Genomic DNA, 27,014 nt, shown 5'->3' with positions numbered 1-27,014 from the left:
TCAGCTCCGTGTAAAGCGTAGCTATGGATTTTAAACGAGGGGTAGTTGTTAGTACAGCTGATCTGATTAATTGCTTTGATTTGTTGTTAGATATTTGTACATAGGAGAACATTTTCACCCAGAAAAACTTGCTAACCATTTTGTACTCTTCAGCTGTGACATGGTTTTTGTTGTTCTTTTTTAATAATACCTGCAGGTTTAGACATATAGCTTGCAATTATTTTTATTAGCTGCTGTTCCGTTAACGACATAACCAACATCTGTTTTAATCTAAACATCATCAGACTTATTAATTAGGTACATTTTGGCATCAATTTATCACACATGCTTTGACACTTTTGATACTTGAAGCATAAGCTATTATGTGTAATGAAAAAAAGTATGATTTGGAGTCAGTGTTATACATCATCTGTAGGGGACAATTATGTTGGCATGTGGGAGGTTAATGTACACACTCTAGATTCCTTTGCTTGATTTGCTGTTTTCTTCTTCATAACTCTAGGTAAACAGTTTGTGCTGCCATTTAATGCACAGGTTAAGTGTAGTTGCAGGCTATTATACATCATTAGAGTAAGTAATATTCAGCTGTGGAAGAAAGATGGAAGCTTTTCACTTGTAGCCACTTGGACATTTCATTTTTCATCTACTATGCCACTGCAAAAATTAGTTGTGGCAGGCCTGATGTAATTTATAGCCCGGTACCCTGAAATTAAGCAATGAATCACACCATTTTGGCTGATTAGAGTAAATGCATTTTTCCCAATGACATATTTTGTAAAACAATGCAGTTTATTCTAAACTTTGCCTCATCAGACCAAGTAATTTCTCACGTCAACCTGTGCGATGGATTGTACCATGTACAGTGCACTCTATCACCAGATTTCTTTTGGTATGGTACCGTAGTGATCTTCCAGTTTAAAGGGACTTCCTTTTCTTTATTTTCTCACTAGGAAACATCAGCTTTCCTCTCCTTCCATCCCCCACCTCCATTCTCATACCAGACAATTCAAAAGCAAAACACAGAGTTAACACAATTCGATGTGGGTTGATTGAAAGTGCAGGGTGTAATGATCAAGTGAGTGGAGACCATTGGATTGAGCCTCAGGCCTTCGCACTCTGGCTCTGGTCAATAACAAATTTATTACTAATCAAATCCAATAAATGCAAACCAGCATACATTTATTTTTATTTGGCACCTAGCCGGTCACAGAATAATAATAAAACAGGTGAGTCAGAGGCTGCCTTTTGGAAGAGCGTGCATACTGCACTGTACAGCCAGTCAGGCCCCACGAAGCTCGTTGTGTATGTCTGATTACCAGTGGGCTTTGTGTCCCACTTGCCTGTGGAATATATTAATGGTGCCAGCTCTTGAGTTTGGAGAATTCTGTTAGCTGAGATACTTTGTGATAGGGAGAGGTATCACTGTAGAACAGGATCTATAGGTATTAGTGTCAAGAAGAATAATGTCTTCCTTGCCCTTTCTCCTGGGTTATTGCATGGGTTATACAAAGACTGGGATGAGTTAATAGAAAACAAAGAAACTAAAGGTGTGTGGGGAGGGGGAGCGGAATCAACAGCATAGCTGAGACATGTGAATTTTGCTGCTGCCAAAAATAATGTGCGACTGTTCTTTCCCCCCAAAGCACTAACGTGCATAAGAGCACATGACATAATCATTGCAGGCATCTTGCACCACGGAAAACCGCCACGGACAAACAGTGCATAGCTAATGCAAAGCTGACATTCACCATCCAGCACTTCCCTGGATTCAGGTTGGGGTTTTTAATGTGTGTGCATGAAATTTACCTAAAACTTCTCGATGCTGCAATTTGCTGCGCAGATACGTTATGAATTACACAGTGTGTGCCAAAGGTACCAACTGAACAAAAGGATGGGGGATCTTTAACTGTGTGAAAAGTGCAGCTTATGTAGCTTGAAAGTCAGACAGCACAAAAATTCCTTCTCAGCTGCTGGAGTCCCTGTGTGTTTGAATGGTATATGGAAAAACCCAGCAACAGTCTGCAGCATGTAGGAGAGGAAGGCAGCACACCTGCAAGACTCCAGCCTACCTTGTTCACACCCAGGATAGGAGAAAATGATTTATTATCTGTCCCTTGAATTTCTCTGAGCATTCTGTCTAAACTTTAAAAGCAGATTGCATTTGCGATTAAACCTTAACAAATGTGGTTTTAACTAGACTGCAATATATGTTATTGACAACAAGCTTTTTTTCCCCCTGAAAATAACATTGGTGCTTAGGCATGCAATTTACAAAAATGACAAGGAAGGGTGGTACTTTTCCCAAGGTGAATGTGAGTTGACTGATTAGCTGGTATTTTAACTTAGATTCTTGCAAATTACAGACATAAGAAACCCTGCAATTTATACGTACTTTAGAAGTGAAAGCTTTAATCCCATGATTCATGAAAGTAAAGTGGTAATAATTTAAGTACCATATTTTATTTATCCCTCAGAGTTGTCAGCTGATACCAGAAGTATTCTCACTATTTTTGGGTTGCTGCCTTTGGCCACCTAATTGCTTCTTAGGAAGTAAGAGGGAAATTGCTTATATAACTACATGGATTGTCTTTGGCAACGTCAAGCCAAGGCATCAATCAGTCCATCTGGGTAAAATCACAAGCTGACTCCGATATTGCTAAATATTTATACTGTCAAATACACACAGACATCCAGATGAAAAGAGGCATTCATTAGGAATGCTCCAGCTTGTCAGTTTAAAGATGTAGATTAGAGCAAAACCTCCCACTATGGTACTGAGTGCTCAGGAAAAGTCTATATTTAGCCATTCTGAGCAATAAATATCATCATATTGCCTCATTTAGGTAAATAGAGAATGAATATTGTCAAGATGATCTAGAGATAATGTAAACAGATCCCTGTTCAGAGTCTGTGTTACTAGGGTAAATTCCAGGACATTGGTGTGCTGCTGATGCTTTTGGGTTTAACCCTTTTTGAAAATTGCATTCCCCTCCCCTTTACAGGAACAGTAAGATTTGATCCTTGCAGATGAGAAGGGGGGGGGAGGGGGGGAATATAAAGTGGGGTTTCTTCTTAAACAAAAGGTGATTTCCAATTCTGAGTTATTGCATTAATTAGTAGTTTTGCTCTAATATTTTCTTGGCACTGCTAAAGGCTGCTGCTGCTGGAAAGTACAGATATCTGTAGCAACGCTGAAGCTCATTCCTGAGTTTAACACAGGAACTGACAAAGCCCATCAGTCAGAAGAACATCACAGCTCGGAGGTTAAGACATGATTTCAAGAGTACACCCAGTTAAGACTCATAGTGGAATTTATTTCACAGCACATTTTTTTCTGTGATAAGATGAGGCTTATTGTAAGAATAAGCAATGAAAAATCAGTACTTTGACGAGATTTAAGTTACTGTCCGGCTTCAAAGTGGGTGGCTTGTCCTGACAAATTAAGAGTAAAATTTGTTCATTGTACTATATACACAATAAAAGATAGCAGAAGAATTGTTTTACCTTTTGGGGAAGGCCTGTGCCTCCCTCTGTAGAACTGGCACCTTGGAAGTTACATGCAAGGAAAGTGGTGACTGATGCCAAAGTTTTAGTTAATTACACTAGATGATTTTTAGATTAATAATTAACATCTCTCTTTATAACTAAATATCTGTAATTAATCAGCAAATCATAATGTGGAGACTAATTAACTTCAAACTCAAATCTTAACAGAAAATCCATATTACTATCCAGCATCATTAATTACTCTGGTAATCAAAATTATCCCTCATGGGATTTGACACGAAGCTTTGTAGGTTTATAAACCAAGCTATTATCACAAAAAAACATTTTGAAAGCAGCTTCAAATAGCATTATAGATAACTAAAGTATTAGATTGGAAATTTAAACAAGTTTTCATTTCGTCTGTATTACATTATCAATAATCCACTCCCTGTAGCTGGGTAACTAACTAAAAGAGTATGCTTCCCTTCTCACCCTCTGTATGCAGGTTTTTGTTGGGTTTTTTTTGTTTTTTTTTTTTTTTTTTTTTGTCTCCTTTTGGAGTTACAGCAGTGATTTCTGTCAGAAGATTCATTTGTCATTGTCTTTTTAAAACGTACCACACTTTCTGGTAGCTTTTGCTGTGGTGCTGCTATCCATGCTAGTTAGCTGTTCAAGAAACTAATTAACAACAGTTTATGTCCTGGCATTATTCACAAGCAAGTACCAAAAAAAAAAAAAAACCAAACAACCAATCAAACAAACAAACAAACAAACAAAAAAACAAAACAAAAAAACAAACCACAGAGCTGAGCTTTAAGATGCAGAGAAATCTTTAGCTGTTGATTAGTCAGTGTTCAGTGGAAAAAAAGGACATAGTAAGGCTGTTATGCCAAAAAAGCTCACCCCAAACAAGTCTTATTTTAATTAGCGTGGACATCACAGCTAGAAAGGTTTGGAATGTGTTCATTTTAATTTTTAATAAACAGGAGAGCCAATTGTACCATTGTAGCACACTGAAATCCCTTAGCTGTTTTTTCATTTAGAATGTTAGGAGTTAAAATTGTGTCTAAAATCCACATTTCAATTATTTTATCACCTAATCTTCCAAGTGCGCAAATCTAATACTGTTCTTTTGTGTGGCAGCTGTAAAAATCATAAGCAATTTTTACTGTCAAGAAAACTCTGAATAAATAGAGGCTGTTAACTTAGGCAGATATCTGGGGTTATTTGGTGGCAATCAAGAACTCACAGCACTTCAACTAATGGGTTATGATCAGAAACTGTTCCTAATAGCCAGCTAGACGGATCTGAATATGAAGATTTCTATAATTTTGTTGTCAGCTTGTGATGTACTCTAGTGCTAATTATTTGGAACAATTATGTTTTCCTAATAACAAAAGAAGAAGCAGTGAATTAAGCAGGCTTACCTTCAGATCCTTAGATAACAGTTTAAATGCACTTGCCATTAAGAAATAACATTTCTTTTTCCTGTATGGAACCCTAATTATTTGAAGATGCTTGTCTTTTTAAAATCTACTTCTTCTACTTCTTTTAAGCATGTTCAATGTGTCAGTTTACACTGATGACTTCAGTAACTAGTATTTTCTGAGTCTTAGGCTTATGCCTGTACCTCCCATAGACTGCTTACTTCATTTGGTTATTCAAAAACCATAATTAGTGCAGTAATTAACATGTGGATCCTTCAAAGGAAGACTGTGAGAATCATGGGACGTCTCTCATCATTCTTACTGATGTATAGATGATAAAAAGACTTAGGTTGAGGTGACAACAGGATTTGTATTACTGCACATTATCTGAGCTGCAGGGAAATTCAGACAGGACCGTGGTCCATGGAGTCTTTTCTTTTGAAAAAAGTAATTATCCACACTGTTTCTATAATGTAACTAGGTGTTATCCTGCATTTGCAGCTGTCAAATCATTTGTTTTAAAACCTTTATTTTATACCTTACAAATACTTGAAAGTTTGGGATTTTGCACATTATCTTTTAACCAGTTACAGAAGTGGGGTGCAGCAAGAAAACCAACCATAACAGTCATTTATATAAGCCTGATAGATTCCTTCTTGACAGTTGATTTCAGAGATGTTTATGGTAATGTTAAGTTGATACAGTCATAAGATTATATCCATTAAAAAAAAAGGCCCAATTTAGTTTTCTTTATTTTCCCTGGAGAAAATATATTTGTTTGTTTGTTTGTTCAGGATTTCAGACAAGCTGAATCTGTTGCATTATCAAGCCATAGTAAATCAGTTGTTTGTATGTGAGTCTGTATGGTTCACATAAATGTATTGCAGTGTTTCTCTGAGATGCTTATAGCTGATGTTTTCACCTTCAACATACAGTGTTTTAAATGAGCGCATTAAGGAAATTCACATTCTTTCATTCAGCCTTTAACTTTCTGTTAGTAGTGGTCCTCTTTTTCACATTCACTGACATGTGCCAGAAAAATTCAGTATTTTACCCTACAGGCAGCCCATGGGACTGGGATGAAATGGCCTCTATACATAGGGTATGACTTTATTTGCTAAAGAGGTTATTTGAAAAAGCCCTTAGGGTACTGCTGCCCTTTTGTCCCTCAGACTAGTAGGGGGGAAAATATAAAAGGAACTATACAGTAATCCCTTGTAGACAGGTGACCTTAAGCCAATTCTGTACTGTAAGGTTTGTTTCCATTTAAACTCAAAACAGACAAAGGAAAAAAAAAGCAAATTGCAGGTTTTAATCTGTCGCAGAAACATTGCAATAGTTTTCCTGTAAATGACTATCAAATACAGACAAGTTTTACTGCAAATTAGTAAAATCTAGTATTGTTCTGTATAATTTAATTTTAAGTTCTGTAGATAAAGTGTCCTGTATTCTAAAAAAAAAAAATAGCATCTGAGGACTGGTGGAAATAAACATAGCCCTGTTTCTTTCAGGTAACTTGTTTGGGATTTTACTTACCTTACAAGTGTTTAAACTGTGCAAGTACAGCCAAGCATAATTAAGCAAAAGTATATGGACCTTCTGATTCCAGTAACAGCATTAACATATTAAAATTTAGTAAACTTTGGGACCCACTGGGAAAAAAAAAAAACAGCAGTCACTTTGTCAGTTTGTCATTTGAAGTTCTTCTTTATGTCCTTCTTAGAAGTGAGTGTTGAAGTTCACAGAGCTACAGCTCAGAGTTATCCCGGGGTCATGGTCCCACCGCAGGTGCACCGTTTTGTGGTGGTGTATTGGGCATTTCAACCTGTGGTCATCCATGGTAGTTTGACAGTGCAAGCCACCGTGTGATTCTTCAGCTGATACAATCAGCTGCTATTAGATATGTACCATCCCAATTAGGTACTGCTTTTGAACAGGCACTCTTCAAAACACCGTCATGAGTTATGAAGAGCAGCTCCGAACCCTCTTCAGGAATAGCCTCCAATAAGTCACAGGTATGACATCCCTGAGCACTGTAATTCATGGGTGTTATGCCACTCCCCTGACTTATGAGGTTTTCAGAGGCTTTTAATTACTTTTGAGTTTAAGCCATTCTGGCAGAGTTTTGAAGGAACTCCGGTGGCATCCTGTTCTGCATGAAGCCGTTCTGGCGACGATGGAGGAAGAGCCACTCTGGTGGCTGAAGGAAAATGTTTCAGCCATTCTTCACGCCTGGTAGTCTAGAGGGAGGCTGGAGCTAACAGCTTCTGCTGACTGCTGCAGGCACTTAGTCACAGTGTTCCCTTCCTGCCTCTGGGGAGGAGCTGTGAAAATTCTGGTCAAATCCACGTATTACAGAAAATAAAAGAGAGAAAAACATCTGAAAAGTGAAGAATGGCTTGAAGGGTTATCGTGATGTCCTCAACTTGATTTTAGGTATAGAGAAGCCATTGTTTTGCGTGTGAGGGCAGACTTCATGTGGCTGATACGGAGAGAAGAAGGAATGCTGTCATTTATCACCTATTAAGATTAAGTTATAAATGATCACCAGTTAATTAGCATTTAAAAGAGCATTCTTTGATTTCAGTGCCAAAATCCAGTAGCAGAAGAATTTCACCCCTCCTATGCACACACACACCAGAATGCACATATCATAATATTAAGTTAACTCAGGTGTAAAGCTTTGTTCTCTAAACAGCTGAAGCTTCATGTCATTGTTTGTATGCACAAAACACACATATTTCTCCATATGTTGGCACCATATTGGTGTTATCACCATACAGTTCCCTCCTCTGCAGATGATCTTTTGTTATAACGTTTATTTTCATGAGGCAAATAAAATATAGTAAACGTAAACCAATTATTTAACCAAATTACTTTGATCATGGGAAACTGACAATTAGTGTTACAGCTTCTCAGCAGTGAAATCCACACAATAGAGCAGACTGTGTTACTCTGTACTGCAGGGTAAGTCGATGTAGTGCATTTATTTTGTGTAGCAAGCTGTGAGAGAGAAGGAGAGAAGTGGAGGAGACAAGCAAAGTCCATCCTGATGTACTATTATTCTATATCTGTGCTTTGTAGTATAAGTTTTTTAGTTTTTCTGATGGATTGATAACATATTGGGACAGCTCTTCACCAAAGCCTTGATGACTGATGTCAACACATAGAGCATATACACATGGGTACAAGATGATCAGCTGATGAATGAATGTGTTAGAGACTTGACAAACCACCATTTGTAATTCTGATTTCTAGTAAATGTTGATGACAAACAGGTTAGTTTGGTTACCTACAATGATTACCCACCTTAATAGTTCTACCTTTTGTAAATGGATTTGGGGGGAAATATCAAAAATATATGCACTGGTACACCCACATGATTTGGGCTTATTCTCAAAGCCTGAATGCATCAGCCCTTCCGTGAAATAGCTGAGAGTAAGGAGAGCATTCTGGGTATTGTCATGCAAATGAGGCCACCAAACATACCACTTTGCTTCAAAATTGCTCTACAGTGACAATCATCTTTTAAAACTGGAGCTAAGTGGGCAACCCTATATATCCTCTGAGATCCACTTTCTAAAATAAGTGCCTATATACAAAGTCCTAATTCCACATCTGATTGCTCAGATTGGTACTTGCTACGTACCTGTACATCTCATTCTAATGCAGATGAAGGTGGTCCTTTATGCCTGAGTATTGTGTTTCTCCCACATTCATACAGTGAAAAAAAAAAAAACAATACCCAGAAGCTGCATATAGCACTGAGAAATTGAGTTTGATCTGGTATTCAGCAATTCTTATAGTCAAATTTTCATGATGTATCACTTCAACTGGTACAAATTTTAGTCTGTGCTACAGCAGCTTCTCAGCATTACGCAAGAACTTAGCCAATGGCTCATGAGGAAAAAACAAGTCCTCACCTTCCTTGTGGTTCACAGAAAATAGCTGTAATCAGAAGCTGTTTTGGTCTAGTTTCAGGACCAGTTTCAGAATTTACAAGAAAATATGACAGACGTTTCTCTCTCTTTGTAACTAGGCCAGTCCATCCTAAGTACTTCTGTTGGCCACGCTCGTGAAAAAGGGTATGGGAGAAGCAACAGAGTTAAAAAAAGGGACTCTCCCAGGTGATTCAGGAATATTCTTTAACCATCATCTTAATACCTGTTGGAAGCCAGGATGGGTCTCAGAGCACTGGCATTAAATGGTGAAGAATTAGCAGAATCCAGATTGAGTTGTGGTTTGTTTTAATCCAAAATTGTATTAATCACGTTGTGAATGAGTGGGAATTTTGTCTGTGTCCTGAATGTGGCAACAATTTTACTCTTAATCTTTGACCAATATTATTCCATGTGCCATGCACTGGAAGTGACAAAGCCATACATACAAACTGCAGGGCTGTCATAGGATTGGAAGTCTTTGATGTGCTGGCCAGATTAAGATTTAAAAAAGCTGCATACTGGACTGCTGCAAAGCTAGAACAGCCAGGCTTCTCAAATACAAAGTTAGGTGTCTATTTCAAGGCACTGAAAATGTAGATCTTAAGGACTTGACAGCTGGCTAGATCTTTCTGCTCATACATCTCTATTCTCAGAAGAAGGAGCTTCCCTGGGATGATTGGTTGAAGTTCTGGAGAGAGTTACTTTCAAAGATGGGTTTTCTGGTGCTTGCTGCACATTTAGATGATACCTGAACTCTGTGAACCCAATTGCCTTCAAACTGTCTCAACATATAAATCTCTGAATAATTTGGTGTAAAATACTTCATTTTAGCATGAATAAAAAAAAGAGAAAATATTTTTGAGAAAGTTCTATTGCAATTGCCCCTTACTTTTTTGTTGTGTGTTTGCTACTTTATCCCCTAGGTTTATAACCTGCTGTTACGTTTCTTTTTATTACAAGTGCTATTTATACACAAATTGGAGCAGATCATGATGCAGCAAAGAACTTTTTATACCGCATAGATTGTACAGCAAAATAGTGCATTATCAGCATGCCATGCTTCAGTGAGGAATGTTTTGCTGTTTTAAATCTCATCGTTATGAGGAGAATTTAATACCTAGATGCAGAGATTTTGCTGGAAACTTTTGAGCTAGGCTGTTGTCATCTAACTGAAAAAGAAAACTTGTTCATGGTAATTAGACATGAGCGATTAATGGAAGAGCTGCACTATATACACTCTTTAGGTGCAACTCCAGAGATCGACTTTCTCAGCTAGAACATGGCTGCATTCATTTTTGCTTGCTCGCTATGGGACAATCCCAGAAATAATTGGCAATCCATTGCCCTTAAACCCCTTGTCTACAAACGTGATGCAAAGTGAAGGTGGCTGAGGTTTCATAAAAGTGAGGCACATGGTGCGACAGACCCATCTGTGCCAGCTTTGCAAAACAAAAGTGCCCAATGTTATAATCGTGGCCTTTTGTTCTGCACGATGCTGTTCACGCGGTGGTTTTATGAACACTTGCCCGCAGAGTCTGTGAGCCTCCATTTATCTGGCTCCTTCCTCTCCTGTGCTGTCTGCTCGCACTTGCACTCCTGGCTTCCCTGCCCCCACGGTCTCCTCTCCTCACACAGCCCTTCTCCCCAGACAAATCCGAGGTGGAACCTCCTAGCAATTTTCCAAGGTTCTGGGCTCAAAGACTGAAGTAATTTGGTTTTGAATTGCAGATCAAACATAAACCGCAAAGAAGCATTTAATCAGTTAGGAGAAGCAAGGGTATGGCTTGTTTAAGTCCCAGAATCCATAAACCTGTAATGATTTTATTATATTGGTGTCAGTTTTCATTATTTTCATGAATGGGTATTCCCTGCTTAATGCACGATATTTGCATCTGATGAACCAACGAGTTTAAACATGGTTTGTTTTAATGCTTTGTGAATTTGCATTCAAATTCATCAGAAGTAATTCTATTTGAAATCACACAGGGCTAAACACAGTGGTTGTAAATCCATTTGAATTGAGATGCCAGAATCAGCCCATTAATCTACAAATCTACAATATAATTTTTGTATGGTTGGTGGGCTTTTGTTCTGTTTTTTCACGATGAGCCAGAGGGGATACCAACTGCACGTGTGGGAGGGGAAGTGTTCAGGGAGGTTGTGACAAATTGACCAAAAGGGAGTATATCTTTGTTATGGAAACTGGCCTGTGAAAGGAACCTATGAAAGGCCAAAGACCATGGTTGGAGCGTGTCTGTCACTGCCATTTGAGGCAGTTGCACAAGGAGAAGGGAAGTCTCCAAGATAAGCAGGTTTCCTAGTACTTAGGAGGGTAGAGGTTGTCATCAGCACCTTCCATTTGCTCTGCAGAGTGTCAAAGTTCATTCACCAGAGTTTGCGGCCCCCATCTAGTATTTTAAGTCCTCTTGCTAAACACTCTGTTAGCTTGGATTTTTCCGTGGGCTCTTGTTAAAAAGGGAATGAAAAAATGCAGGAAGATTCTTGTCCAACAGAAACAGGATTGTTTGGGAAGGGGTGGAGGGGACTATGTGAAAGCAAGCAGAGCTTAATTTCTAGATGGCTGTGGAAGAAAACTCTACTTCAGTGCCTAGAGAATGGTTTTTATTTCTGTGTACTTAAATAGAATGAATTGTCCAAAATTAAGATGTTTCTTTAAGCTGATAGTTACCAGATTTGAAAGTGTAAATATGATTGTCTGAGAGTGCAAAAACATGCATGTATGAGAGGGGTTGTTCTGTGAGAAGAAAGGTTTATCAACAACATTTTCCACACTACACATTCTTCTTAAATGTAAAAATGAAGTTTTTTGGTAAAAATTATTCTAAAAATGACAGGAATGTGTAGTTACACTAATGTACTCTAGCCTTTTGAATGGAATGTCTTTATCTGAATAGATGACAACTCAAAATGGAACTCAGCTGATACTCTTGAACGTGTTCATAAGATTAGTTGATGTAGTTAGATTCAGGCTGAAATCAGTGTGAGAGAGTTATATTTAGGTGGGGACAAAAGTGATCAAGCAGTGCTGGTTTGGCCCTTGTACAGCAGAAATTAAAGAGTCTTAGTCCCTGTTCTGAATGTCATAGAATGGGGCTGAGGGTCCAACTTAGAAAAGCATTTAAGCCTATGCTTAGCATTAGCTGCATGCTTAATTCCCCAAAGCCTAACTACAGACCCCTTCTTAAGCACTTGCAAGAACTGTGATGATCAGGAACTCTACCTTCTGACATCTGTGAAATGAGCTGGTAGACTTGAATCTTTTTCATAATGAACCAGTTTCCATCTCATAAAATTCTGTAATTGCAGATGGTATCAGTGGACACCTATGACAATCTCAGCTGAGATTACAGCCCGGCATTACTCATGCATTCCTCATTATAGGATATATGGACACTGAACTCCTCTCTGCTCGTGAGCATGGGGTTGATTCATTGACAGGGCGTTATCAGGAAAATTGCAATGATGTGACTAGTGCTTCACTGTGGGTAAATGGAGTACCTCAACTCTTGGAGCTGACAATAGGCTCTTCTAAGAAATGATAATGCTGTGATTAAGACATAAAGCTGGGACTCAGTCCACCTGGGAATTCTTCTGTGCCCCAGGCAACACACTTTTTGTTGTTTTTCACTTTTCTGCCTGAAAAGTTAGTTTTTCTTTTATGGTGTTATCTAGTGATAAATACGTTACTAATTATGAGCAGTTGAGGAGATACAGTTTTAGAAGTGCATGGTTGGATAAATGCTGTTAGATTTCCAGTGTGTTCTGTTCAGTTTGCTTTTGCATGTGCTTGTGCCTAGCACTCATGGAAAGAAAGCAGGCCAATTTCATTTCACTTCCCAATTCTGCATTGAGGAAATTAACTGTAGGCTCACAGTCCTAAAAATCTTGCATAAATGCATTCTGTTGTGAAAGAGACCCTAAAAAATAACAGGTGGAAGGGGAAATGCATTAATTTTGGACTCCTTTTAGCTTGTTCTTTTAGATACTGATATAATTTTTGTTCTGTGTCCATTTGCACGGTGTATTTTCTTTTATAAAGAAAATAATACCATTCAAATAGCTTTAGAGTCTTTTATTTCAATAGAAGCACCTGAATAATGTTTTAAGGGTGCTTGGAAGCTGGCACAGTCTCTTTCACTGAAAGAAAGGGTGAACCTAACCATGTTTTGGAGCACTGGAACATACACTAAAAGCTACAGCTATGGAATCTCTAAGTAAGCCCTACCTGGGACTTGTGGCAGCTGTTTCAACCTCTGATGCCATGGGCTGCTCAGAAGCTCTTTAATCTGCACATCTTTGAAATGACAGACCACAATGAATCCTCTCCTGCATGTTTTGTTATGTGCTAGAAGTTAGGAAAATGTTAGTTCACTACACTATGGCAGCTGGAAAAAGTGTAAGAAGTATTAAAAAATAAAAAGGTAGCTGAAATAGAGCACTTTAACTGAAGTGTCAGCAGGAGCTGTTAGTTTCTTGGTGTTTTTGAAAATCAGGTCTTCCAGGTATCTAGCTCCAGGCTTCTGTTGTGGATTGTTTGGTTTTGTTTGGTTTGGTTTGGTTTTTTTTGTGGGGGTGTTATCTGCCCTCTGTCTTGTCGCATATCACAAGCTTTACCACTTTCACAAAAATGATCTTAACTTCCTCTGAAATTTTGTCTACTGCACTGAAAAATGTGAACTAAGTTCCAGCAGTAGTAGAAGTGCTTAAGGTCCACTTATGTTACCACTAATGATGCTCTCTGGGTCCTGTGTAACAGCAACATGAGAAGTGCATTCATTGCACTAACATTTGTGCTATAGCCAAGGATACTGGGAACCATGGTGTTTTTAAAACACTTGGCATTGTTTAGTTAACATGCTTTTAGGCATTATTTGGCTTCAGTCGTAGACAGATATATATAATAAATCTTTGAACAAATGCTATCAGAAGTAAGAGCTAAGTGGCATTTTAAATGTATTTGAAAAATGTGATCACTAATAAGTTTAAAAATGTTCCTTCCTTTCCTAGTCTAAATTGGGCCTCAGGAAGGAAAAAAATAAGAGCTAATGAAATGACCTGACAGGGTGGCAGGGTTTGTTTGAGTCCATATTTGAGTAGGATTCATGCTTCATATGATTGACAGTTCTGCAAATTCTTTGGCTTTTTAAGACTTAAGGCGCCACAGTCTTGGGTGAACTTTAGTTCAGAATGGAGTTGTTTACAAAAGTTAACTAAGCAGTTACTGCAGAATCGCATGCGATGTTTCACTGAACTGCTCTGGAATAGTATGGATTTGCAGTACAAATGGTGATGAGTCAGGTTAAATCATATTCCAACTACTGTGCAGTCAATTTATTCCTTCTGGGAGCTTCGTCACCCTGGCACCTGGAAGTGGACAAGGTGGCTGAATTGGTTTTCCATTGCTCACCACGTCCTGACGTCTTCCCACGGTATGGCACGAATGTTGTAGTGTTTCATCAAAATCAGATAATGCTGATTCAAAAGGGACAAAATTTCTTCTCCCTTTTCAGCATTTGCAGAATATTTAGCCAGAATATGTACCCTTAAACCTTTAATATTCCCATGCATGTCAGCCTTCTAATACTTGTTTTACTGTTCTGAATATTCCTTAGTCAGGATCTCTCCCCTACAGAGGTCAAGCCATAATTCAGTTGTATCTGTACCAGAACAATCTGTGGCAGACATGCCTTTGGAGGTGCAATTAAAAATTACTTTGGCCTGTTCTCTTTTCCTGTTTTACGTTTTCATAAACTCACATGTAATTTGATGAACACTGTCATTCTTTAAATTTCTTCAGCATTACAGTTCTCAAGGGACTTCTCTCTCATTGAATGTCATTTTTGCATATTTACTTTCACACAAGTGCTAGTATGCAGTAGCACAAGTTGAATCTTGCATTGTTATTTTTGTATTTACTTAAGTTACATCCTGTTTTTCTGTGTGATGATGTTAACACTTCCTCCCAATTTAGTATTAACTGCATTTGCCATCTAAAAGCTGTTGATTTCTACCTCAAGCTAACCAACAATTTAAGTAGTTTTGTCGACAGAGTAGTATGAAAATTATTCAGATCTTGAAAGCACAGTTTTGCAGCCAAATGGAAGCAGCTCCAGTCGGGAGCTTCTGAGCACTTAGGCAAATCTGCAGCACAACCTTTTCATAGAATCATAGAATCCTTTAGGTTGGAAGGGACATTCAAGATCATCAAGTCCAACCATTGAGCCATTAGGGCTCTAAATAGTTTTCCTTTGAAGTCCCCATGCAGCCGTGGCACTCACACCATCTTAGCAACTCCTGCCCTGGTAGTGCTCAGCAATGGCTCAGAAAGCTCCACCTTTGGTGTCTTCTGTCTTGGTCTATCTGCTGGAAGGCCTAGTGCCATCTAACGCTGGAAGAAGACAGCTCATTTAAGTACAGCTCTATCAGTAGCACTGAAAATATATTTCTGTCAGTAGAAGGGTCAATTATATGAACAGCTCTTCCTTTGAAGATATGCTGGAAACGTGCTGCTTCCATCCTTTACCAGAGGTGAACCATGAAAAGAGGACTGTCACAAACTCGACTCCTGAAGGTGGTGTAAAAGAGCTACCCATCTCTCCAACCTCTCTTCCCGTCCTGCCTCCCAGAACCAGCACATACCCCTGCTTCACGCTTCCTGAGTAGTCCTGGTGTTGCTGCTAGGCGTGTGACACTGAGATGAAAACTCAGCACCTTTTCTGGCAGTGAGCATTTTGGGCATGGCAAGCCTCGATGGCGTCAGTGCCGCGGGAGGAGGGAGGGGCCAGCGCCAGGAAAGCCCTCGGTGTTGTAATGGGACCACCTATGACCAGCCCCAGTCCCTCCTTTTCAGAAGTTTTTGGACCTCTTGCACTAAGGCTGACTTTCAGGGTGGGAAATCTGATGTCGGAAGCTTGGGAGCTGCCTTTGTCATTAACTCACCTTCGTCTTATGCCATGTACCGGTTTGGGGACAGCTGTACTAGTGGTTGATCCTGTGTCATGGTTGCACATGTAAGGCTGAAGCATCCAAGTGGTTATTTTTTCAAAACATAAGTTGGCATGGCCTACAGCTTTAAGACTTAATTGATAGCAGTTTCCCAGCTATCTATTCCAAATATATATAAGTATTATTAGCCACTGGTGTTATATTTGATGCTATAAAAGCAAAGAAATAGATCTTTCTCCACTGAAAACCTATACAAGTTAAAACCATAAAACCCCTCTCCCCTGGTTTCTTCTGAAACTGATTGGAATGCTCCTTGTCTCACAAACAGCCTTTGCTGTTGGCCAGATGTATGGCACTCCTCCAGTTTTCTTTCCTATATTCCCAAGCAGGTGAGAGGAAAAAAGAAAAATATCAACTGTATGTCAGTGTCCAGATAACAGGGCTGCAAAATTAAGCTGTGAAGCTCGCCCTTTTTAGCAAAACTAGTTGATCTCATCTTGGCCCAGCATAGCTCCTTCTCCCTGACTTTTTGTTACTTCTCATCATGAGAATCAGCACTCATTCCAGTCTCATTTTGATGAAGCCTGCAAAAGAGAGTACACTTGTCTCTGATGCTCTGGAAATTGAAACAGAACTTTTTTTTTTTCTAATAAGATAGTGCATTAATTGCTTTACTTATTAGGTGAGCATTACCTTTTGATATAGCCCATCCCACAGATTCCTGGCACCTTGCATGCTGAGAAGTCCTGTCCTTGAAGTTACTGTAGTGCACAACGATCAGAACTTACCGCTGATGTTTTGTTAGCAGCGTCTTGGCAGAGGGTGACCTTAGTACTGTCTCTAAACATTTTCAATTTACAGACTCAAGAATTTTTGCTGTCTTTGCCTCTCATTCTTTTGAAGAGGTCAGCCCTTTACAGATTTACCACAAGAAAGAGGTTGAAAATACCCTATATACTTAAGCAGCTTAATAGGAATATAGCCACAGTGAACGCACAACATATAATTCATTTTAATATTTATAGAAGAAATTCACATTGGTTTAAGTGTACACAAGCAGCTGCTGTCATTTGGCTATGAGCAGATGTTAGACCTCCAAAAGCTTCGCTGATAATTAAAATACTAACAGTTAGTGTTTTACCCCAGCTGCAGGTTCTGTTTACTGTAAATTTGATTTTAATGGTGCCTCTGTGCAGTTATTGAATAGAGGTTTGTTTTCTACTATACATACAAAAGTGTCTACAATGAAGACAAATGGTTATTTCCTGTAATTTACTCTGGAAAGATATGAAAATACACTGTAACGTAGTTGAATTTATAAATGAAATACAGATATGACTGTCACATTGGAAATGATAGTTTCTGCTATCTTAACTAACAAAAAGAACTAGGCAAACTCACTCTTCCTAGTCATTTCCAAGCATTCCTCTCTAAAAACTGCAGTGCTTTTCAAATGGATTGACATGTACCCTCGAGCAAAGAATAGGTTGATTTTTACTGAATGGGTGCATAAATCAGAATAAATAAACACAGGCAATCACGATACTTGTATCTGATAGGTATGCAGAATACTATGATCCCTGCTTGAGCATTTAATAACATGGTGGCTTATTTCAGGTATGCCTTACAAGTGTCTGTTCTCTTTAGTACACGTATGTACATCAGACGCTGGGGGAAGCTGGCCACTTGCAGAATTGTTAATCCCAAGGGCCTGATTATGCAAACACAATGCATAATGCAAGCTACCATGTTTAGTCCCTTTGAGACTATTGAGGCTAACTATGGCAGTAAGCAGTACTCTTGATAAATAAATGTTTATAAGACCAGGATCTAAATGTATATATTTTTGAAAAACAAAAACTCTTGCTGAGATAATAATGACAAAAAGAGGTTTTAGCACTTTTTTGATGGAACAGTTAATGTCTGGGATTAGATATATTTCAGAAGTCCAGATAATTTTCCTTATGAGCAGAGCTCATGGTTTTTTCTTCCCTGATTTTCTTGTATTAGTATTCATATTATTTTTTTTCTATTATCTTATGTGTTCTGTCTGCCTGGGAAACAGAAATCTCCAGTTTGACCAAGCACGACTGGTACCTCTTGAAATTGGGATTCTGATTTAAAAGTGCTAAAAATGCACTTTCTAATTTCTGGACTGCCAAGAAACGTCCAGGCTGGTTATGCTCGTCTCCAGCTGCTAAACTGCACTGGAAGATCTAGCTAGAATATTCCAAATACCTTCCTAATGCTGCTTGCCCATAGAGGTAGAGGCTGCATATGCCACAGGGAGGGTTTCTGCTCACATGTGGGAGTTGAGAAGACAAGGAAAAGAGGAAAAGTGGCCTACAAGAAAATCAGTTCCTGTGCAGGTTAGGCAGTATTAAAATCTGCATGTTAACACTGTACAGGTTTACTGTGGCTAGTGGGAGTTTCAATGTATGTGGTTCTTTATTTGCATAGCTTCTGTAACATGGGGCTCTGTAGTGCTCATTTTTGACCTTGAGTGCAAGAGAAGAGAAACTGAAATTTTCCACAGAGAAGGCCTTTTCCCAAAGGTTAATTGGACACTGGAGGGGAACTAAACCAAACCAACCAAACTGCTGAAACACCCTAACTGCTTGGCTCAGCTATTTATTTTGGTGTTTTTTTTTTTTTTTCTTTTTCTTCTTTTTGTTGCTGTTGTTGTAGTCCTCTAAGGTGTGGGAGGTAAAAACAACAAACGTTAAAGTTTGAGTCTGTTTTCAAAAGAAAAAAAAATTATAAAAATATTTCCCTTTACGTTTTAAGGAAGCTCAAAGGACATCTGCTGCTTTGTTCAAGATACCTGAAAGGTTAAAACTTCATCATTTATTCAAGCAATTCGTAGAAGACCTTGAAGTTTCTAAACATGATTGAGTGGTTAAGGACAAAGCTAGAAGGATGTTTTGAGTTTCAGCATTGAAACGTGGCATTACTGGATTTTTAAGTAAAAAAATGAATGATGAACATTATTTGGGAATTGGTCTTGTTGTTTAATTTTCTTCATACAGCAACAGTATACTGAAAGGAAAAAAACTTGCTACACTGATATCTCTTGAGATTTACGTACTTTGTGTTGGTAAAATTTTCTTAATGTCTTAGGAAGCTGGTTAAGTCCCCTATAAATATACTTATTTGTACTGCTTTACAAATATTTGCTGCCTTTGTGGACATAATAGTTCTGACAGAGCCATTTGGGGTTGATGATTTATTTCACTTCTTGGTTTGACCCATCCTATTTTCTTTCCTTCAGCAGAAGACATCAATGAGCTTTCACAGCCTCTTATTTAGTAGCTTAACTAGCGGGTATAGAAAATGTTGGCCCATACATTGCTTGTGCATAAAAACTTCACAAATGAGAAAGAATAGTTTTTGCTATGGTTGAGGAACAGAGATGTGAAAAATACAGCTTATTATCACAGCCTCCAAAAATCAAGAAAATCCCAGAGTTAAAACATCATGCCCTGGTTCTTTTTGTTAGTTAAGATAGCAGAAACTATCATTTCCAAGACAATAACTTGCAAAAGAAAAAAAGCAGTTGTTCATTCAAGTGATGCCCAATATCAGTTGAATTTTCTGTACCTTTTTGATACCTTGAAGGTTGTATTTAATTGAAGGAGATGTTTCTTTGCCTTCGCATTATTTAATATTCATTGCATTTTAGTAGATACCAAATATTCATCTGTGTCAATAAATAACACCCAATCACCAAAGTATGAAAAATTAAGCGTTGCTGAATAGGGCGCTATAAATCAGGCCTCTTAGAACTTTTGCAGAGAAGGAAAAATATCTGTTTTAGGCTTGCTGTGTAAATGCAGATCATTTCCGTCGTCGTAACAGATTATTTCCTCTGTGACTTAGTGCTGTGTCCTGAAGGTGCTCCTTGTGAAGGATGTCCTCAGCGGAGCCTCACCACGCACAGCCGCTTGCTACAGCTTTTGGGGAAGGGTTAGAATTCTAAAGAGGCTGCTGGCTGAGAGCAGAGTGGTGCTTTACATAGAATATTAGCCCAGACTTTCCTAACGCATTACGCATTTCTTTCTGAGACAAGTCTCCTTAATGCCATCTTTATCTGCTACACGATGCATGAAATCTACTTTCTGTTTTAGAACTGCGGCTGACCCCCGACCCCGCGAGTGATGCCACAATGTGACCTTTCTATTGTCATCAGCTTTCATTCTCCTGAAAATTCTATGAATTTTTATTACAAGTTTTTTTAAACCAAGCTGAGGCTTCAACAAATTACTTGACACAGATGAGATGAAGTTGTTGAAGTAGTGTTAGATAAGTTTTACAGCCAGCATGTGTGCTGCTGAACAGTACAAAGCCAGTGTCCTACAATGTCATACACCAGTAACTGCTGAGCCTACTATTGGATAAATACATCATTTTATGGAACATTGATTGTTCTATAAACCCAATGGAGTATTATGCTCTATGATCAAACCATTTAGATTGTGTGTAGAGCACAGAAAATGCCATATTCAGGATGGTACTAAAAGTGCCATTTGTGTATTTTATGGATGTCATTACAGGGGAAACTTCTCTCTGTAGGCCCTGTTTACTGCAAAATTTTTTAGTCTGTAATGACATTTTTCATTCACAACGTATGCCTTCAAGAGAGGGGGCCCTTGTTTTATTTGTTTCATTCGGGTTTACTGCACAAATCCTGTACATTTTAATTAAATGTAAGCTTAACAAAAGAATAAGGTATTTATTCTATGGGGAACAAATGATGACAGTAACAAAAGAATAAAAAAGACACACAAAAGAAAGTCAGGTAGTGAGTAAAAGAGAGGGAAAAAGGTACTGAGCCCTATTTGTGGTTTCCCAAAAGCACATTAAAACATCAAAGCGTTTCTTTTAGCCCTATTTCGGGAGTTTGTGGTCTCTGAGAATTAAAATAACCTGCGAGTATGGAGTTAAGGTCTAAAATATCCTGACATTTTTAAATAAAAAACTAACAGTCGCTCAGGACTCTGACTGATAAATAACGGCTCTGCTGAAGTGACAGACTTCTTGGAAAGAAACCAATTCTGTGATCATTGCACCCCTCGATATGAAACACCTCTTTACAAATTGTCTGAATATGAGCTCTCGTATCATTATATTTTGTCATTTTAATGCCTATTTGTGTATCTTTTTAATTTGCAATGACATGCAATCAGCGACAAGTCCACTTTTCCTAATATTAATGCGGGCTTGTATTGCAGCTTATGTTTGCCATGTCAGCCAACACTTACCCTTCTCTTTACCCCTTTTTAAGAGAGGGCGAGAGGCGGGCTGGATTTCGTAGGACAACGTGATTTGTTGCTACATACAGTCCAATAAAGTGACATGTTCCTTAAATACATAGGAATTCCTACAAATGTTGTGTTGGATAGCAGTGCTCCGTTATAGATATGCACTGTTCCAAAGTCAAAATAGCAGCTAAGCCTCAAAATATGTTGTTTTCTAAATATCTTGCCCACTTAGCTTTTCACTGTTAAAACAAAAGAAAACCAGTAAAATCTGCAATTCATATTTGCCATGAAAAATCACTAAAATTGAAGTTGATGTTCCCAGTAAATTCTTGGTCATAGTCCAGTTAAAATTTAAAGTTACAGTAGATTCACATTAGTTTAAATGACACTTGAACTTCTACACAGCTCAACATTAATTCATTATAGTTGAAATGGAAGAATCTTCAGTGGGTGAATCTTTTACAATCTGATTGAGGCTGTTACATTTTATAGGAGCCATTTTTCAAAGCAGTACTGACAGCACTCGAAGTTATTAAATTGCTGAATCAAAAGATGGACCTGCAATCGCATTTATGAACTGTGATGGAATAGCTGGGGTTGCACTGAACTGAGGTTAAGATGTTGGTGTAGTTAAGCTTCATCACACCCCTTAGTGACAGCAGTATTTACCCATGTAGTTTACTTTAATGGTCAGGAAGTGGCTTAACTCACCTCTGGATTCAAATAGATTAAGTAAGCAGTCAGAATGACATAATTATCAGTGCTGCGAGGGATTCACCGGGTAGCTCCTCACCCAGGAGACTTCCCATTCAATGGCTTGGTGCAGGCTGCACTAGAACAGATTCACGGGCACAGCGTTGATTTGGGGAGATGAGAACAGGATGATTTTCCTTCTCCCCTCCCTTGCCCAGAGCGGGGCTGCTGCTCGGTGCAGCGGTGCCGTGTCCCCTGCGTAAATTACCGCGCTCTGCGGGGAAAGGTGCCGTGGTTTGGCTGCGCGCGGGTGAAAGTTATGATCCTGGAGCTATTGTGATTTTGAAATCCAGTGGAAAATGCATGATTTGTAGAGTTATTTTGATTTTGTGCCACATCACTGCCAGGCTCCTCTTTTATCATGTCAACAAAGCAAGATTCCTGAGAGAATTAATTACTTCTACTCTATTATAAAATGTGGAGGAGCCAAGATAATTGTCATTTTATGTTGATTTTCCCTTCCTATTTTTCTGCTCTTTAGGGGGTCTTGTGAATGTCAGTGCCTACAGAGAGCACAGGAAAAGTGGGGATAAGAACCAGTCGTACCACAGTGAGCTTCCCTCTCGCCTGTGCCTGACAAAATGTGCTTCAATTGCATGTGCCAGATTTATCACGCAGCATCACTTGAAAACACTCTAATGGTTTAAATTGTTAATTTTCTTTCCCAAGGATAACCTGCCTTGCAAACTAAGATAGAGAAAGTTGTATAACATCAGCTTAGACCTGTGAAGGTGATTTGCAGCCTTTCAGCTCAACAAAATTACTTCCTGTGCTTCACAGTACAGTTCTCCACCAGACACTGCAATAGAAAAAGGATGGATGGATGGATGGATGGATAGATAGATAGATAGATGCATACCAGCAAGAGCTCAGTCTTTTAAGCCTTGGTGTTACCTTCAAATATAAATTTGGTATGCACCTTAGCATATCAAGTTGCTAGAGGCTGCAAGATGCCAAGTGCTCGTTCTTGGAGTAACACAGCTCCTAATTGTGAACTTACCTTTAAGCAAATGATCTCTGTGTTTTAGAGCCTAGTTTAGTTCTCTGTGGGATCAGGGCCTGACAGCTCTATGCTTTAGGGGAAAAAGCCCCCTTAGATCAGCTTTACTATAATTTTCTTGGCCTCTTGAGTTCAACGGAACATGTTGTTCACTAGAAATGGTTTGGAAAGTATAGTGCTAGCCTAAAATTTTACTATAGCAGTCATTTTTTTTTCTTCCTTGTTTTATCCCAAACAAGCAATGGCATAGCTATGTGTGTTAGTGATAAGGTGCTACACGTCATAGTCCAGAGATCCAATTTCAGTTTGCATAGGTGAATTTAAACCAGAGCATTTAAACTGTCTCAGCAGTATGGACTTGATCAGGCTTCCCAAGACCCATCTGGCATTAGACCCTCACCTTACTCTCGGTGTCCAGGACCCACTCTTCTCTCTCTGTGCACTGGTTGTGGTCCAAAGCTTGCTTCCCAGCACCTGCAGGGGTGCTTCAGGATGGCACTGCCACGGGGAGACAGCGGGTGCCAGAGCTCTTCTACCGTGGACACCCACAAAGCTGGTCACAGGGTGCTCTCAGCTGTCTTCTCAAAGATGACGAAGCCAACCTTGAGGCCATGCTTTGAGGGCAGAGGACTTCACTTTGTGCAGCTGTGGGCACCATTTGCATTGCTGAAGCTCCACTGTTAGTGATGAGAACTGAGAAGGAAACCTTCAATGACCCAAAACCAGACTGAGTGGCTGAGCGAGCAGTTGGAATGTAGAGGTTACAGGTATTTTAATCTGTTAATTGATTTCATCTAGAAATAATTAAGAAGTGTAATTGAGGTTTCTTTGGATGATATTTTATAGAATATCCTGCTCAGGAGAAGAAAGCTACCAAGTATTTTCTGCAGGTAACTAGGCTGGTGGCTGTGTCAGTGAGGTGTGCTGGAGAAAATGCTAGGTGGGAAATGAACGGGAAGGCAATGGCGTCAAAGTGACAGCATGGCAATTACCTCGCCAACACAAGCAGGGTATTAAGAAGATCAGCCACAGCCTTTCACACCCAGATATGTTTCATGTAATATACAATCCTAAAATTCATTACTGAAGTACTGAAATATCACCGATAGGATCTTCTATAAAAGATGTGCTAATGGCTTTTAACTGTATACTGTATTTATCCGGGCTTTTTTATACTGCATATTTTTAAAAACACATTTAAATTGTTAATAGGCTGCAGAATTGTTAAACTCAGCAATTATTTCAACCTGTAAATATGTTATTTGGAAAAAATGCAAATTGGTTTTGTTCACTTGCTCGTTTTATCTGTGTTTTCTGCCAGTGAAATCTAAAAATTGTCAAGGTATTTTTTTCCATTTAAGCTGCAATTTGTTAAAGGAACGCACTGATATTTGCCACGATACCATGTTAACAGCTTATTTTGTCTTGTAGGCATCGTGTCCAAGTCCTATGAGTGCCGACTGAAGGGGCAAGGAGCAACCTTTGTGGAAACGACGAGTCCTTTTACTGCAGCAGCACTGGGAGAGGTTTCTCCAGTTAAAGAGAAGGTCTTCCGGGGCAGCAGAGGACAGCCACAGTCAGCTGTTTTTTTATTATTATCCAAGGGTACGACGGCGACTTTGCAATTGATGCCTCTGTGGAAGAAACGGCAGCAGCTACCCTGCAGACCCTGGCAATGGCTGGCCAGATGGCCAGGGTGGTCCATATCACAGAAGATGGGCAGGTGATAGCCACCAATCAGAACGGCTCACACGTGAGCAGTGTGGTCCCGGGGCAGATACTGACCGAGCAGTTACCGGACGGTGCGACGCAGGTGGTGGTGGTTGAAGGAGCAGGAACTGATATGGAGGAGACCGTTCAAATAGATGCAGTTCCTGACTCGAGTAGCACTGTCCTGCAGCAGATAATGCAACAAGAAGTTTTAGATGCTTCTGAAGCTACAGTCCATCCTCCAGACTCCTCCTCAGCACTAGATGCCCTGCTTTGTGCCGTAACGGAGCTGGGTGAAGTGGAAAACAAATCTGGACTCCTTGAGCGATGCAGGTCTAGTCACAAAGATTTCTTGCAAATGCCAAACCCGGGGACGCCCGGTGTGCCCAGCAATGCAGGACAGGAAATACAAATGTTCCATGAAGTCCAGGAGGCTCAGGAGGGCCCCGAGCCTCTGGAGGTAGTGACGCGGGTCGTGCGCCCGTCGGCTATAATTGCCTCTCAGGAGAGAGCCCAGGCTGCCTTCAAGAAAATGGTCCAGGGGGTGTTGCAGTTTGCTGTGTGTGATACGGCCGCAGCCGACCAGCTGATGAAAGAAGGTGTCACTCAGGTCATTGTAAATGAGGAAGGGACTGTGCATATGGTAGCTAGAGAAGGCTCTCAGATAATTATGCAGGAAGCTGGTAGCCACACGCTCAGTGTCCAGAGCGAGCACATGGATTTAGTTGAGTCAGATGGGGAAATATCACAGATTATCGTCACGGAGGAAATAGCTCAAGCCATGGTTCAGGGTTCTGATGGCAACTTCTCCGAAGGTGCGACCCACTACATCGTCACAGAATTGTCACCAGACATGCAGGATGAGCCTGGTGTGTACTCCCACGCTGTGATAGAGGCAGCTGGGTCTCAAGAGATTTTGCAGGCTGGTTCTGCTATAAAAGCAGAACCTGTGTCCCCTGACACAGGAGCAGGAGAGCAGTTAACAAGCATGGTCATTTATACAGAGGGTGGCTCACAAGTAATTCAAGGAGATGATAACGAAGCATAAGGGGTGTGAAGAGCTTCATCTCCTAGGCTTGATGCCAGGCAAAGCTGGAAATTACCAGATCCGTGGAGGCGCCGTATTCCTGGAACATTTTCCATGAAACCTTCTCAATACAACATCCTCCCAGCCCGATAACAACTATACACCCTGCAGGAGCTGAAGGTCAGCTGCTAGGAGGAGTTCACTGGAGAAGATAGTACAATGTTGTTACAATAGCTCTAAGAATTATTATGTGGAATTATTATAAACCAACCATATTAGGCTACAAAAGAGGATAAAATGCCCCCCACACCAAAATAGGTGTTGTTCTGTTCATTGCTTTCTTTGTTGTTTTTGAAATGTTGCTTTATCTCAGGGTAATTCCCTGCCTTCTCTCCTTTTTTTTTTTTTAACCTAATCACAGGAGTAAAATAATTCCACTTACACATACATTTTGTGAACAGATAAATAAATGAAAAATAGACACCCACAGTGACAGGGTGAACAGGTAAGCTTACATACTGTAATGAGTGCCCTTCATTGTAAAGAAGAACAGGTGACATTTTACCTTCTAGTACCTCTTCTGTCTGAAACTACATCATCAAAATAAGTATTTTTTGCATTTAAAACACAAATTTCATAGTAGCTTACTCTTTCATGGTATCACGTAGGACTTTCCCTAAAGAAGAGCTCAAAAAAGCTACACTTCAGAAAATTCTTGTTTATACTTATTCAGGAAGAAGGACTTGGTGCCTGTAACTTCCACTTAATTTTAGAGGAGAGTTCTACATAAGAAATGTGCATTTTTTAAAAAATATATATTGTCACTGTCAGTGTTTTGCTTTTCTTACAAATAGTGCTTCATATAAATACCATTTTGCAGTTCATTTTTTGAGCGACTTCTGAAATGTTATGGGTTTTTTTAAAGAAAATTCTGACATTGACATTAACAAGTAGAAAAAAAAAAAAGGTGACCTTGTGTTTTTTGCTTAGTCCAGAATGTCAGTTATTTACTTGTGGATATACTGCAATTGGTCAGTGCAAGTTTATTTTGAAAAGATTTGTTTCATGATACAACCGCCCTTGTTTCTTTAAAAAAAAAAAAAATGTAAACTATAAAGTGGCAGGGTTTGGGGATTATTTTTTGTTTTGTCTTTCAAATAAAATGTTAGCATTAAAATGAAGCATCATGATTTTTAATATTAAGCAATAAACAGAACTGGCATTTTTTTTACAAATGCTATCTGTTATGTCTGTGCATTTTCTCTTTTCTCTTTTCCTTTCTCTAGCTCGCTAGATAGATAAAGATAAAAGAATCTAATTTCTGTAGTGTGCCTCATGCATGCTTAATATAATTGTGTGTTTGGGGTATAAGCCATGCTGACTCTAGAGATAGCTTGGTCTCCTATCATGTTTAATATCTGAAAATTATCAACTGTAAGAAAG

The 27,014-nt window shown here is 39.3% G+C and overlaps 1 protein-coding gene across 1 annotated transcript; it reads left to right on the top strand.

The window, feature by feature from the left end:
* Positions 1-15,625: 15,625 nt before the first annotated feature.
* On the top strand, positions 15,626-25,592 carry LOC103771897 (zinc finger protein 407-like). Its single transcript, XM_008939217.1, has 3 exons — positions 15,626-15,836; positions 22,316-22,384; positions 24,439-25,592. Exons 1-3 carry the CDS (start codon positions 15,626-15,628, stop codon positions 25,590-25,592), a joined length of 1,434 nt encoding a protein of 477 aa, XP_008937465.1.
* Positions 25,593-27,014: the final 1,422 nt, after the last annotated feature.

Source organism: Merops nubicus, unplaced genomic scaffold (assembly GCF_000691845.1).
Source record: "Merops nubicus isolate BGI_N331 unplaced genomic scaffold, ASM69184v1 scaffold15524, whole genome shotgun sequence".
Lineage (NCBI taxonomy): Eukaryota > Metazoa > Chordata > Aves > Coraciiformes > Meropidae > Merops > Merops nubicus.
The sequence above is the reverse complement of the archived record's forward strand: the minus strand, read 5'-3'. Positions and strand labels throughout refer to the sequence as shown.